Consider the following 13,361-nt stretch of genomic DNA (forward strand, 5'->3'; position numbering starts at 1 on the left):
TTGAGTGGAGTGTTAAGAAATATATCACTGCAACGGGTAGGGCGCTTGTCTTGCATGCAGCTGACCCAGGTTCGATTCCCAGCATCCCATGTGGTCCCCTGAGGACGGCCAGAGGTAATTCCTGAGTGCAGAGCCAGGAGTGACCCCTGTGCATCACCAGGTGTGACCCAAAAAGAAAAAAAAAAAACCCAAAGAGAAACAAACAAAAAAATATATCATCAGTCATTCTAGTGGTACTTACATAATAGTACCAAAATATTTTTTTATGAACTGGTAATGTATTGAGTTATAGCCTCATGGACCCTTCTACTAGGGTTTTCCAGTTTTACCTAGTTATGTAAGAAGGATCTTAAGAAATGATTAACTGTTCTCTCCTCTCAGGTCCCCGCCTTTTCCCTCTAACCAACACTTGCTCCGTGCAGAGTTGATCCCAACTAAATCCCAGTTGATTTATAACAAGTGTTTTATAGAAAATGTTTGTAGGGGGGCCAGGGAGAGAGCTCAAAGGGTCACGCATGGGACATCAGCTCTGGACTTCAGCACACATGACCCCCAAGGGTGGGCGGGTGGGGAGCACAGACAAAGGGCCAGGGGCAGCTCTGAGTCCTACTGGGCATGGCCCACAAATATTTACATTTGAATCAAGAGAGGAACAGTGGCAGTGTGCTAAAGATCAGCCATGCAGTGAGAATTACTTTAGGAAGTAAATTTATTTCCAGCAGATGCCACACAGGGAAGGAATGAGTCTCTGTGTATGTCTACCTGCTCTGCGTCATGCCCCTTGGTTAAGTCTCTTCCCAAAACAGTCCCCATCAGAAAAGTATGAGCATGCCCCCAGATACATGATTACAGCCTCAGAACATGCAAATTACATTTTGGAGATCTCCCCCTGCCCCCTCCCCATTAATTCCTGTGTGTGCTCAGAAGGTTCTCCAGAAGGTTCCACGGAGGTTATTCCTCTTCACCAAGTCTTCTGAGAGTGCTTCTGGGCTCGGAGGAGGGCAGCTGACTCCTGCCGCGGGAATCTAGAACGTCAGGACGGTTCGGATGCTGGGACGGAAAGAGACAGTTTTCAGTGAGTGACTTGTCCCCACACAGGAACCGCCTGAGCAGTTTCCTTCCTATCTGTCCCGGGAAGTCCGGGTAGTTTCAGCCCCTGCACAACCCTCCTGTGCTGCCCTGTTCCAACTCTCACAGGCGTGTGTCTCTGGCCAGTGTCTGCTCTGCTGGACACGTCCTGAGGGCTGCCCGGAGGAGACGGCCTTGCGGATGGGAAAGGCAATAGAGCAGGAGAGTGGAGGGACGGGGTGCCCGGCCTGCCGTGCTCAGGCGTCCAGGACCGGAGAGGTGCAAGCCGACCTGCTCCTTGGAGACACACCGAGGCTTCAGCGTGTCACCGTCCACTTGCGTCCACGGCAGCAAGGGCGTGTTTGGGAGCAGAGCAGAGGCTACTTTGGACAACCAGGGACTGAGTTTGCAAGTTAACCTTACAGGTCCCTAGTTCTGTGTGACGGGGTGTCGTGTGTGAGGGGCCCTGCCAGTTAATTTCACTCTTCTCTGGCGGTAAAGTGGTGAGGGGTGTCCCTAGGACAGTGACATGGGCCTGGGCCCGCGGCTGACCCGAGATGGGCTCTAGCAGGGAGAGGGAGGAGAGGGAAGCCCAGATGAGGGTGCAGGGGCCCCCTTGCTTTTGCCACGAAGCCCGAACATTTGGCATGTTCTGGGTAATGCAGGCACTGTGCCCTCTCTCTGGCAGACGCACCCCTGAGTGGCTGCTCTGCATCTCAGAGTACAAACTCTGTTCCTGCCTCCAGCCGTGTGAGGCCTGGGAGGACAGACGCTCGGACAGACAGGCCCATTCCTCAGAGCTGGAGTGGAAGCAAGCGGGTGTGGGGCAGGCCAGCACGAACCCTGCCCCGAGCTGGCTTGCCGTTACATTCATGGTTTCATTAATGGGAAACTGGAAGGGCGAGCACGACAATGAGGATAATGAGAACAGCAAAAACAGTGACAATACCCAACGTGCAGGGGTCAAGATAAAACACACGTGAGAAGCAGTCTGAAATGGTGAAGTAGGAATTTTGTGGCATTACTGCTTTACTTAAGCTTGTTTGCAGCTTTTTAACAAAGTGAAAGTAACCAAGATAAAATCCGTGCTGTGAAAAAATAGAACGAAATCTAGAGGGTTGGTTAATGTAGGAAAATAAAACCCATCTCTGTGAAGGAGGCTCAGAATACTGATCTTGCTCGATTAAATAAAGAACTACAACAAGAAGGAAGGAGCAGGCAGCGTTCCTGGGGGTGTCCAGACCGGCCGTGGCAGGGGCAGAGCCCAGGGGCAGAAGAGAAGTACCTTTCCCCCGAATAGAGCAGCTCGAAGCCTTCGTTGATTTTCTTGAAAGGTAAGACGTGGGTTATCAGCTGGTCCAGGTCAAATTTCTTCGCCAGGAAATCAGTGACCAGTTTCGGAACGTCGTCCCTGCTTTTCCAGCCTGCAAGCAAGCACACGTGTCCTCCCGTGTCTGCGCGTCTCCTTCCCAGAGGGCTCTGGTCAACAACACAGAGAGCGGAGTGCCCAGCACGGGACCAGCTCCCCCACGCCGGGGCCCCAGTCTGCTCTGTCCACAGAGTCCCTCTGCGGGAAGTGGCCTCTGGCCCTACTGCCAGGGCCCGTCCTCTCCTCCCGTCCCGCCCTTCCCTCCTGCTCCCTGTCCTCCCTCCTCTCTCTGGACTCCCGGGGCTGCTGGCACCCTGCTGGCACCCTGCTGGCGCTGGCACCCTGCTGGCCCCCTGCTGGCACCCTGCTGGCCCCCTGCTGGCCCCTGTCCTTTCCTGACAAGTGCGAGGGAAGCGGCTCCTTAGGGAACAGAGCTGTCACTCTGCTGTGCCCAGGAAGACGGAGCACTGCTCAAGGGTGTCGGGAGACCGCTGGGTCTGTGAACACTGCCTGGCACCCAGAGGCAACCCTGCTGGGTGCCATCCTGGGCAGCAGAGGCCGGCCAGTGCGTGTGCGAGCAGAGGGCGCCCCCTGGTGGCAGGCGCGGGCAGAGGCGCAGAGCTGGTGCAGGCGGGGAACAGGGAAAGGCCAGAGAAGAGGCAGAGGAGACCTGTGTCAGGGGAAGGGGGAGTGGCCTGGGCAGGAGAGGAGGGCAGGCGGGGGAGAGAGGGCAGGGCCACCCTGGGCCCTGGTGCTGATCGGGAGTGTGGGGACGGAGGCTGTCCTGCCTCAGTGTGCCACCTGGCGGCCGTGGGCGCAGGACCAGGGGCCCTGAGAGCTGCAGGTGAGTCACCAGCTCAGGCCTGACCTGAGCCGACCGCTGAGGCCAGCGTGCCTGGCAAAGACCCCCAAGGGGCCAGGGCAGGAGGCTGGAGACGTGGACTCGAGTGTCACCGCACGGGGCCACAAGGCTGGGGGTGGCCGGAGAGAAGGGGGAGGGGGCGGAGCAGCCAGGGCTCCCGGGAGGAGCAAGGCAGGGCGGAAAGCTGCTCCCCGGAGAGGAGTCTCCTCTGCTCTGTGTGTGGGTCCGGGAAACCGTGTTTCCCTCGCGTGCAGAGAGCAGATGCCCCCCCCCCCCCCGCCCCGGGACCCCCCTGCCAGACAGGCTGGGCCAGTGTGAGCCCGGAAGTGCCACTAAGCTGCTCCCCTGAGAGGAGTCTCCTCCGCTCTGTGTGGTGGGTCCTGGAAACCGTGTTTCCCTCGCGTGCAGAAGGCAGATGCCCCCCCCCTGCCCCGGGACCCCCTGCCAGACAGGCTGGGCCAGTGTGAGCCCGGAAGTGCCACTAAGCTGCTCCGGAGAGGCGGTGGCCGCCCCAGACTCACCGTCTCCCGCGGGAGACCCCGGGAGGGGCAGCGTCCGGCCGGCACTCACCTCCGAACACGCAGCCCTTCCACGTGCGGCCCGTGAAGAGCATCATGGGGTCGAAGGTGAGCATCTTGGCGGAGGGCGGGGCCCCCACCACCACGCTGGTTCCATAGTTCAGGTGGCAGGAGGCGAGCGCGTCCACCTGAGGGGAACGGAGCCTTTGTATGTCCGAGGCCTCCTGGGCTGGGAAGGTGCCTCCGGCCGGCCCTTCCCTCCCGGCCCTCCCACCGGCTCCCTCCCTCCAGCCCTCCGGAGTTCCAGTGGTGAGTCTGGTTCCCAGCTCCAGACATCAGCAGGCTCCCTCCCAGGGTGCCCAGGTAAGTGAGGAGGCTGAAGGCACGAGGGCAGCGTCCACGGTGGGCCCAGATCCCAGCGTGGCCACGGGCAGGCTGTGACGCTCGCAGTCGCCATCTGAGCTGAGCGGAGCTGAGCTGCTCACTGGCCCAGCTGCAGTCTGAAGAGGAACTAAACACTGGGCCGTGGTGACGCGGAGAGTGACCCGTCCTCCCCGGCCCTCCCTCGGCCCTGTGTCCCAGCCCCTTCGCAGGAACGTGCCCACCGAGGAGGAGGGCCGGGGGGGCTGTGGTGGGCCCCGGGCAGGTCACCGTGGGGTGGCGAGGGCCTGCCCCCAGCCGGGTGGGGATGGGCTGCCCGTGGGGCCCCTCACCATGGTGTCCAGGCGCCCGATGACCTCGAAGCTGTAGTCCACGCTGTTGCCGGTCATTTCCGACAGCACCTCGCTGACCGGCCGGGGCGAGTCCTTGGGGCTGATGCACTCGGTGGCCCCCACGGCCAGGGCCTTGTCAAACTTGCTCTTGTTGAGGTCGATGCCGATGATCCGGGACGCGCCGGCCGACTTGCAGCCCATGATGACCGAGAGGCCCACCCCGCCCAGGCCGAAGACCACACAGGTGGAGCCGGGCCTGACCTGCGAGAGAGAGGCCGTGGAAGGGCCGCCCGCAGCCCCCGGGCCGGAGAGGGGCGATGGGCCGCAGCCCGGGGCAGACCGGAACCAGACAGCATCTCTGGGTCGAAGAAACCCCTCTGAGAGGGCCCCGCCTGGGGACGTGGGCAGCCCCGGGCAGCGCCCACACCTCATCTACCCTGAGGGGGAAACGGGCCAGCCCTAAGCTCTCTCTCTGTCCCCCTCGTCTGTCTGTCTGTCTGTCTGCCTGTCTGTCTCCCTCATTTTGGGGAGTTGGGGGCCACACCCAGCGGTGCGCAGGGCTTACTCCTGGCCCTGTGCTCAGGGATTGCTCCTGCAGAGGCTCGGGGGGCCGTCTGGGTGGGCGGGTGCAAGCAGTGCTCTGCCTCTGGGCCGGCTGTGCTCTCTTCCCCACAGCGCAGTCTGTTTGCTTCCGTCTGACGAGCACTGTCATCACCACAGCCCCGGGCCCCGCGTCAGGGCTGACGCTCCACCCTGCCGCAAGAGGGTCTGCGTGTGACTTGGGGGGGGCGGGGCGCACGCCCACCGACGGGGCATTTGCTTGTGCTGAGCTGGAGCGGGAGCCCGGAGTGACAGGCCTCGGGACGACCCTTTCTTCCCCGAGGCACAGCAGGGCTGAGCAGGGGCTGTTCCAGACTCCAGTTGCCTGGGGTTGTTGTCCCTGGAGGAGCTGCCTACAGAAGCATGCTTGTGTATGTGTGTGCGTGTGTGTGTGTGTGCGTATGTGTGTGTGCATGCATGCACGTGTGCGTGTGTGTGCGTGTGCATGCACACATGTGTCCGCGCCTGAGTCAGTGCTGGGTCTCTCTCCTGAACCTTACTTCGGCCTCGGCTCCTGTCCCCTGGAATGGACTGGGCGCGGCCACCCTCTCTAGCCAATCAGTGAGCCCCGGACAGCGTTTTACACCAGAGCCTGAGGGCCGCCTTCTCTGCCTTCTCTTCCATTTAGAAAACTACATTTTCTAGACTTGAGATGGAACATTTTGTTGATGGTTGAATTTAAGATTCTAGATTTTGCCTCAAAGGTTATGATGTCATTCTGCTGTGGCCAGCGTGAAGTCCAGACCCAGACGAGACTGGCCTGACGTGCGGTTGTTCAGTGCTCCCCGCACCCACACCCCAGACTCCTCCCGAGGTCACGTTTTGTGACCTGTGGGCTTTCCAGTGGTTTTAGCCCCAGATTCTGCGAAATTCAGGTGTTATTCGCACCCCAAAGCCAACGAGTTCTGCCCTTGACACCCTCCCGTTCCACTGGACGCCAACAGGAGGTGAAACACCGCCACTGTGGAGAAGGCCATGACCTGGAGCACAGCCTTGGCTGTAGGTCACTTCCAGGGGCGAGAAGGTTCTACTCTGTGTCACTCTTTTTCTTGGTGCTCTTTCATAAAGATCGATGTTTCTCCCCCCGCCCCCTCTCTGGAGGACTGGCCTGAGGCAGCAGTTTGGGGTCCTGGGAATGAGCCCCTGATGTGAGTCTGTCTGCAGCACCCAGGGGATGGCAGAGCTGGGTCTGGGCACAGCTCGTGAAGCATCTTTCTTCTTGAGGAAAGGGAAGCGATTCCACAGACAGCACGGCAGGACTCTGCACGCACAGGCAGCCTTGGACCCGAGGCGGTGCTACACAGCCACCACCCCACCTGGCCCGTCTGTGGACGAGGCTTCAGAGCGAGCGTGAGCTCAGCCCAGCGGGGACAGGCTGGCCGCCCGCTTACCTTGCCGGTTTTCACCGCTGCTCCGTAGCCCGTGGAGAACCCACAGCCAATCAGGCAGACCTTGTCAGGAGGGGCCGCGGCGTCGATCTTGGCCACGGACGACTCGTTCACCACGGTGTACTCGGTGAAGGTGCTGGTGTTCATGAAGTGGTAGACGGGCTGGCCTTTGCACGTGAACCTGGTGGTGCCGTCAGCCAGCACCCCGCGGCCGGTGACACTGTTCGGGCCAGTGGGGACTCGGGTTAATTCAGTGCAAACAGCCCAAGGTCAACGCAACACCCATCAGGGCACAAGCGAGAGACACCTACTCGGCCCTCACGCAGAAGTTGCCGTCCGGGTTCCGGCAGGCGTTGCACTCTCTGCACTGAGGCAGGAAGAGAGGGATGACCTTGTCACCTAGAGAGAGGACCGCGTGACGCCGCATCACAAACCAGACACGCGTGTACCGAGCCCTCAGCACCGGGAGAGGCTCTTCCTCCCATGCTTATTCTGACGGAGCATCGAGGCCCCTGTGTAGCTCACTCCCGCTGCTCCCCATGTCCACTCTCGGGCCAGCCCAGACGGCCTGCCCCTCACACCTGGTTTCACCGTGGTGACGCCTTCTCCGATGCTCTCCACGATCCCCGTGGCTTCGTGGCCCACGATCACCGGGAACTTAGACGCCATCACCCCTTTGATCACGTGGTCATCAGTGCGGCAGATCCCCGTGGCCAGAATCTGGATCCAGAGACACGGACATTGCGCTGCCCAGAGAGCGGGCCGTCCTACCCGGGCGGCTGAGAGGAGGTCAGGCCCTCCCTCCATCGCCAAGGAAGCGGTGCTCTAGAGGACCCACCCGTGGCCGTGAAGGGAGACCCCCTGGCAGTCCTGAGGCCCTTCTGAGTGCAGGGCCTCCCAGGGGCCCACGGTGCTCGCTGGGGCCACAAGAAGGGCCGAGGAATGGGCTGCCAGAAATCAGCAGGCGTGGGAAGCAGAGCGCCAAAGGGAGACAGGCAGCCGGGGGCCGCCAATGCGTCCACAGGGAGCACTCTCAGGCTGGCCCGGGCACAAAAGCTCAGGAAGTGACCACCAACTCCCAGAGGGTTTGAGAGCCAATTAATGCTTATTTTTATCAGCTTCCATGTTGATAAAAATCTGACAAATGTGGGGCTGGAGCGATAGCACAGCGGGGAGGGCGTTTGCCGTGCATGTGGCCGACCCGGGTTCGATTCCCAGCATCCCATAGGGTCCCCTGAGCACCGCCAGGGGTAATTCCTGAGCGCAGAGCCAGGAGTCACCCCTGTGCATCGCCGGGTGGGACCCAAAAAGCAATAAATAAATAAGCAAATAATCTGACAAATGAAAGCTTTGATAGACCAGATTGGCAGCTTTGGTTTCTAATTTGGATGCTCATATTTTTGTCATGTTCAGTAGGACCAAGTGCTTAACCATAAATAAGAGGCAGTAAGAGAACAAATATCAAATTTTAAACACATGTCCAGGCTGGAAAATCTGTGCTCCTGGGCGCTCCCGCCGGGGCTCCCTACCTTGATCCGCACTTCCTGCGCCTTCGGGGGCGCCACTTCGATTTCCTCGATGGAAAAAGGCTTGTGCGGCTCCCAGAGCACTGCGGCTTTACATCTGATCACCTAAGAACCAGGGGTTAGAACAGGCCCCAGCCTGTTCCACGGCAGGGCTCCCCGAAGGACGGCCGGAGAGCTCGGGTCATCGCCCCACCTGCTGGAGGGCGTCTCCTCGCCTGGCCTGGGGCCCCGCCTGGCAGTGCTCAGGGGCTTTCCCCTGCGGGTGCCCGGGAGACCTGCAACGCCAGGGTGGAGCCCGGACTAGTCACGCCAAGCCCTAGCACGAACCCCTGGGCTTTCCTGGGCCTTCACGATTTTGATGAGAGAGAAGACACTCAAGTCATTAGTGTCAAGGTGGCACCAGCTTCTCTCCCACGCTACACCGGGCCCGCGCGGCACTCGAGTGTCCCTACGCTACACTGGGCCCGCACGGCACTCGAGCGTCCCTACGCTACACTGGGCCCGCACGGCACTCGAGGGTCCCTGCGCTACACCGGGCCTGTGCGGCACTCGAGCGTCCCTACGTCGGCCGGGACCGTGGCACAACCATCTCTAGACTGTTGAGGCGACACGTCAGGTCATTGGCATCGAGTAAGTGCTGCTGGGGGCTCCCGGGGGCCTCCCCTCGGGACGTCCCAGCAGTGCTGCTCACACGTCACCAAGGAGGCCCGGTGGAGTGAGAAACCGAGTTTGCACACAGGGCTGTGAGCTTCTACAGTGCAGAAGCAATTTCCCAACTTGTCTAGCGCAGCTGGATTCTACACTCCTTCCGGGCTAGGACGCTTGGATTCCACTTCTATCCCATCCAACAGCTGCTCCGATTAGCCAAGCCCCCTGGCTCCTCCTCACCTGGCATGCTGCCAAGACCTCAAATGCCATCTTCGTTTCCCCAAACCTCAAGCTAAGATAAATGCAAAGTTATTGAAATAAAAGCAAAGCAAACAAAACTGCCCCATGCATAGCTGGGAGCACCATGCCCAGGCTAGCCCCCGTGCATAGCAGGGAGCACCATGCCCAGGCTAGCCCCCGTGCATAGCAGGGAGCACCATGCCCAGGCTAGCCCCCGTGCATAGCAGGGAGCACCATGCACAGGCTAGCCCCCGGCCATAGCAGGGAGCACCATGCACAGGCTAGCCCCCGGCCATAGCAGGGAGCACCATGCACAGGCTAGCCCCCGGCCACAGCAGGAAGCACCATGCCCAGGCTAGCCCCCGGCCATAGCAGGGAGCACCATGCACAGGCTAGCCCCCGGCCACAGCAGGGAGCACTATGCACAGGCTAGCCCCGGCCACAGCAGGGAGCACATGCACAGGCTAGCCCCCGAGGCCAACTCCAAGGCAAAATGCCCAGCACTCCCAAAGTTACTCTGAGTAAGTCTGTTATTTGCTTCCCTCCACCCACTGAGTGCTAGACAGAGTGCCCTCTCTGTGCCGTTAACCTGTTACCACTGGCACTGCAGTGAGCCAGTGTGCCAACTTAGCGGGCACCCACTCTGGGAGAGACCCTGAGGGTTCGGTGCAATCGGAGACCTCAAATCCTCCCCTCCTCCCATTACCCCTGTAAGAACAGGACTCAGAAACGCGCTGCTTACTTTCCCGGCTGTTGCCATCCTGTCTTCTCTAGGTTCTGGACTTTTCCTTCCAGAGATTTGCTGCTGCTGTAAGTAACAGCATCTGTGCCTCCCAATAAATAGTGGCACTCCCCAGGGTCGGCCCTCGGCGGAGTGACTCACAGCCCTGGACTCAAAAGCCCCACCCAGTGCCGATCAGGAGAACAATACAGGGAGTTCTTGTGTCAGACCCAGTGCAGAGATTAGACCCAGGCAGGACGGTCAGCCCCACTGGACAGGGCCGAGCACACCTCACCCCTGTAATCCTGGAGGACATAAGGGAGACCAGGTGCGTCCACTCCTGCACACTCCTGGGCGAGGCCTCGTGTGCTGCTCCTGTACCAGCCGTGACCTGGGGGATGGTGCAGACTTCACTGCAGCCTCCGAACCTCTCCCCCGACTGTGCGGCTCGTGGAGGCATAACTCTACACCAACAAGGCCCGGAAATAAAAACGGACCTGCTCTAGGTGCTGAGGGATGGGAGCAGGGCGTGGAGAAGAGACAGCACGGACAGGACCGCAGGTGTCTGGGGGCAGGAAGGCCGGGAGAACTGGTCATGCTCCTGGGCAGACTGTGATCTGGACCCGAAGCAGCTGAGAGCTGGGCTGCCCCTTCCTTCCTTCCTTCCTTCTTTCCTTCCTTCCTTCCTTCCTTCCTTCCTTCCTTCCTTCCTTCCTTCCTTCCTTCCTTCCTTCCTTCCTTCCTTCCTTCCTTCCTTCCTTCCTTCCTTCCTTCCTTCCTTCCTTCCTTCTTCCCTTCCTTCCTTCCTCCGTTCCTCCCTCCCTCCCTCCCTTCCTTCCTTCCTTCCTTCCTTCCTTCCTTCCTTCCTTCCTTCCTTCCTTCTTCCCTTCCTTCCTTCCTCCGTTCCTCCCTCCCTCCCTTCCTTCCTTCCTTCCTTCCTTCCTTCCTTCCTTCCTTCCTTCCTTCCTTCCTTCCTTCCTTCCTTCCTTCCTTCCTTCCTCCCTTCCTTTCTTCCTCCCTCCCTCCCTCCCTCCCCCCTCCCTCCCTCCCTCCCTCCCTCCCTTCCTTCCTTCCTTCCTTCCTCCCTCCCTCCCTCCCTCCCTCCCCTCCCTCCCTCCCTCCCTCCCTCCCTTCCTTCCTCCCCCCCTCCCTCCCTTCCTTCCTCCCTCCCTTCCTTCCCTCCATCCCTCCCTCCCTCCCTCCCTCCCTCCATCCCTCCCTCCCTCCCTCCCTCCCTTCCTTCCTTCCTCCCTTCCTTCCTCCCTCCCTCCCTCCCTCCCTCCCCTCCCTCCCTCCCTCCCTCCCTTCCCTCCCTCCCTTCCTTCCTCCCCTCTCCCTCCCTTCCTTCCTCCCTCCCTTCCTTCCCTCCTTCCATCCCTCCCTCCCTCCCTCCCTCCCTTCCTTCCCTCCCTCCCTCCCTCCCTCCCTTCCTTCCCTCCCTCCCTTCCTTCCTCCCCCCCTCCCTCCCTTCCTTCCTCCCTCCCTTCCTTCCCTCCATCCATCCCTCCCTCCCTCCCTCCCTCCCTTCCCTCCCTCCCTCCCTCCCTCCCTCCCTCCCTCCCTCCCTCCCTCCCTCCCTTCCTTCCTTCCTTCCTTCCTTCCTTCCTTCCTTCCTTCCTTCCTTCCTTCCTTCCTTCCTTCCCAGCATGACTCAAGCAGGGTCAGGGCTAAAGTCGGCCCACACAGCAACTCACAGAGTCAGGAACCTTCTCCCCTTGGCAAAGGTCAGCTCTTGCACACAGCGAGGGCCAACCTCCGTTTGTTCACGGAAAGGTGATGGAGCCGGAGTGCCCGCAGCCACCCCGGCATGACAGAGCCGGGGCTGAGCTCGGACAGAGGCGTAGACACAGCGCCCCCCACGGGGCCCCCAGGCCGCGGGGCCTGTCACTGACCAGGGATCCTGTCTTCAGACAAAGCTGCTCACACCACCCAATTTTTAGTCAACTTTTCAAGGTGATGAATATGACCAGAATTTCTTCTTGAACCTGGGCCTGAGCTTTGTCACCGCGCACTCTTGGTGTGCTGGAAGCGCTGCAGGTCAGTGTAAGCTGCGTGTCTGCCTGACTCCGACCTAGCCATTAGGATCAGTGATTGTGCCTTCAGGAGCCCCCAGGCCCCGGCCCCACCCAGCGGCACAGCCAGCCCTGTGGGCTCGGCGGCACCCAGGGCCTCACCTTGCACCACGGGCAGGTGGACCAGAGGCAGGTGAGGACAGGACCAGGGCTCTGGGCCTCACCCTCAGAGAACTCAAACACCGTCCTAGCCAGAAACAGTGTTTACTCATGAACAAAGGTGGCACAGCACGGCAGGGACACGCCCAGCTGGAGAAGTCCTGGTGCGGGTCTGGCCGAGAAGCCGAGAACGGGCCCACAGGACGCTCTCGAGTGAGCTGGGATGTTTGCGAGCACCACTATGCCGATTCCCGCCAGGAAGATACGTGGGACAAGAAGATGTCAGACACAGGTAGAACTTTACAAGATAAAAACCTCTAACCCCACCAAAAAATGGGGAGAAGAAATGAACAGAAACTTTCTCAAAAGAGAAATTCAAATGGTCAAAAGGCACATGAAAAAATGCTCTACATCGGGTTGGGGCCGGCCCTTTCCTCCCCCGCTCCAAGGAGATCCCGAGTCGCTGCCCACGTGTGGCCTCTCTGACTCCTGATCAAGTTGCTGGACAGCCATGATCCCAGAAACTCAGAAACAAGTCTTGGAACCCAGCGTTTTTTTTTTTTCTTTTTGGGTCACACCCAGAGATGCTCAGGGGTTACTCCTGGCTCTGCACTCAGGAATTACTCCTGGCGGTGCTCAGGGGACCATATGGGGTGCTGGGAATCGAATCCGGGTTAGCTGTGTGCAAGGCAAACGCCCTACCCGCTGTGCTATCGCTCCAGCCCTGGAACCCAGCAGTTTTTGGCAGAAGTCCCTTCAGATTTAATTATTAAAATTCCAGAATTCCAAAATCACAGGGCCGTGTATCATTATATGCTATTTATAATCAGCAATAGAAAACAAAGTGTCTAATGTTGCCTTTACGGCAGATCTAAGAGTTGGGGAAAAATCTCAAATAACAATGGTAGGTTCGGTGTCGAAATATTGAATGTAATCAAAGTAGAGAGGGAGTAATGTGGAAATCATCTGCCACACAGGTAGGAGGTGAGTGTGGGATGGGGGGAATTCTGGGGTTTTTGGTGGTAGAAAATGTTCACTGGTGAAGGGATGGGTGTTCATCATTGTATGACTGAGACTTAAACCCGAAAGCTTTGTAACCGCTCTCACGGTGACTCAATAAATAAATTTTTAAAAAATGCACCACATTGCTAATAATCAGGGAGATGTAAATCAAAACAACAGCAAGGTACAACCTTATACCACAGAGACTGGTTCACATCAGAAAGAACAAGAACAGCCAGTGCTGGCGAGATGTGGGGAGAAAGGGACTCTCTTTCACTCTTGGTGGGAATGCCGACTGGCCCAGCCTTTTGGGAAACAATATGAAAATTTCTCCAAAAACTAGAAATTGAGCTTCCCGATGACCCAGCAATACCACTCCTGGGAATATATCCTGGAGATTAAAAAAAATAAAAAACCACAGTAGAAATGACATCTGCACCTGTATGTTCATTGCAGCATTATTCACAATAGCCAGAGTCTGGAAAAAACCCGGGTGCCCGAGAACAGATGACTGATTAAAGAAACTCTGGTACAT

At 59.0% G+C, this 13,361-nt stretch overlaps 1 protein-coding gene across 1 annotated transcript; it reads right to left on the bottom strand.

Annotated features, from left to right (window-relative positions):
• Nucleotides 1-654: 654 nt before the first annotated feature.
• On the bottom strand, nucleotides 655-9,729 carry ADH7 (alcohol dehydrogenase 7 (class IV), mu or sigma polypeptide). The gene is made up of 9 exons (XM_055142458.1): nucleotides 9,675-9,729; nucleotides 8,048-8,149; nucleotides 7,100-7,238; nucleotides 6,830-6,917; nucleotides 6,522-6,738; nucleotides 4,531-4,791; nucleotides 3,870-4,005; nucleotides 2,354-2,492; nucleotides 655-1,050 (listed from the first exon to the last, which is right to left on the bottom strand). Exons 1-9 carry the CDS (start codon nucleotides 9,690-9,692, stop codon nucleotides 1,026-1,028), a joined length of 1,125 nt encoding a protein of 374 aa, XP_054998433.1. The 5' UTR covers nucleotides 9,693-9,729; the 3' UTR covers nucleotides 655-1,025.
• Nucleotides 9,730-13,361: the final 3,632 nt, after the last annotated feature.

Source organism: Sorex araneus, chromosome 6 (assembly GCF_027595985.1).
Source record: "Sorex araneus isolate mSorAra2 chromosome 6, mSorAra2.pri, whole genome shotgun sequence".
Classification (NCBI taxonomy): Eukaryota; Metazoa; Chordata; class Mammalia; order Eulipotyphla; family Soricidae; genus Sorex; species Sorex araneus.

Excerpts from the sequence above, each read along its gene's own strand:
- ADH7 (XM_055142458.1), bottom strand. Across the intron at positions 7,239-8,047 it reads CGCAGGAAGTGCGGATCAAG|ATTCTGGCCACGGGGATCTG; the intron begins GTAGGGAGCCCC and ends CTCTGGATCCAG. Across the intron at positions 1,051-2,353 it reads CTGCTCTATTCGGGGGAAAG|CATCCGAACCGTCCTGACGT; the intron begins GTACTTCTCTTC and ends TTTCCGTCCCAG.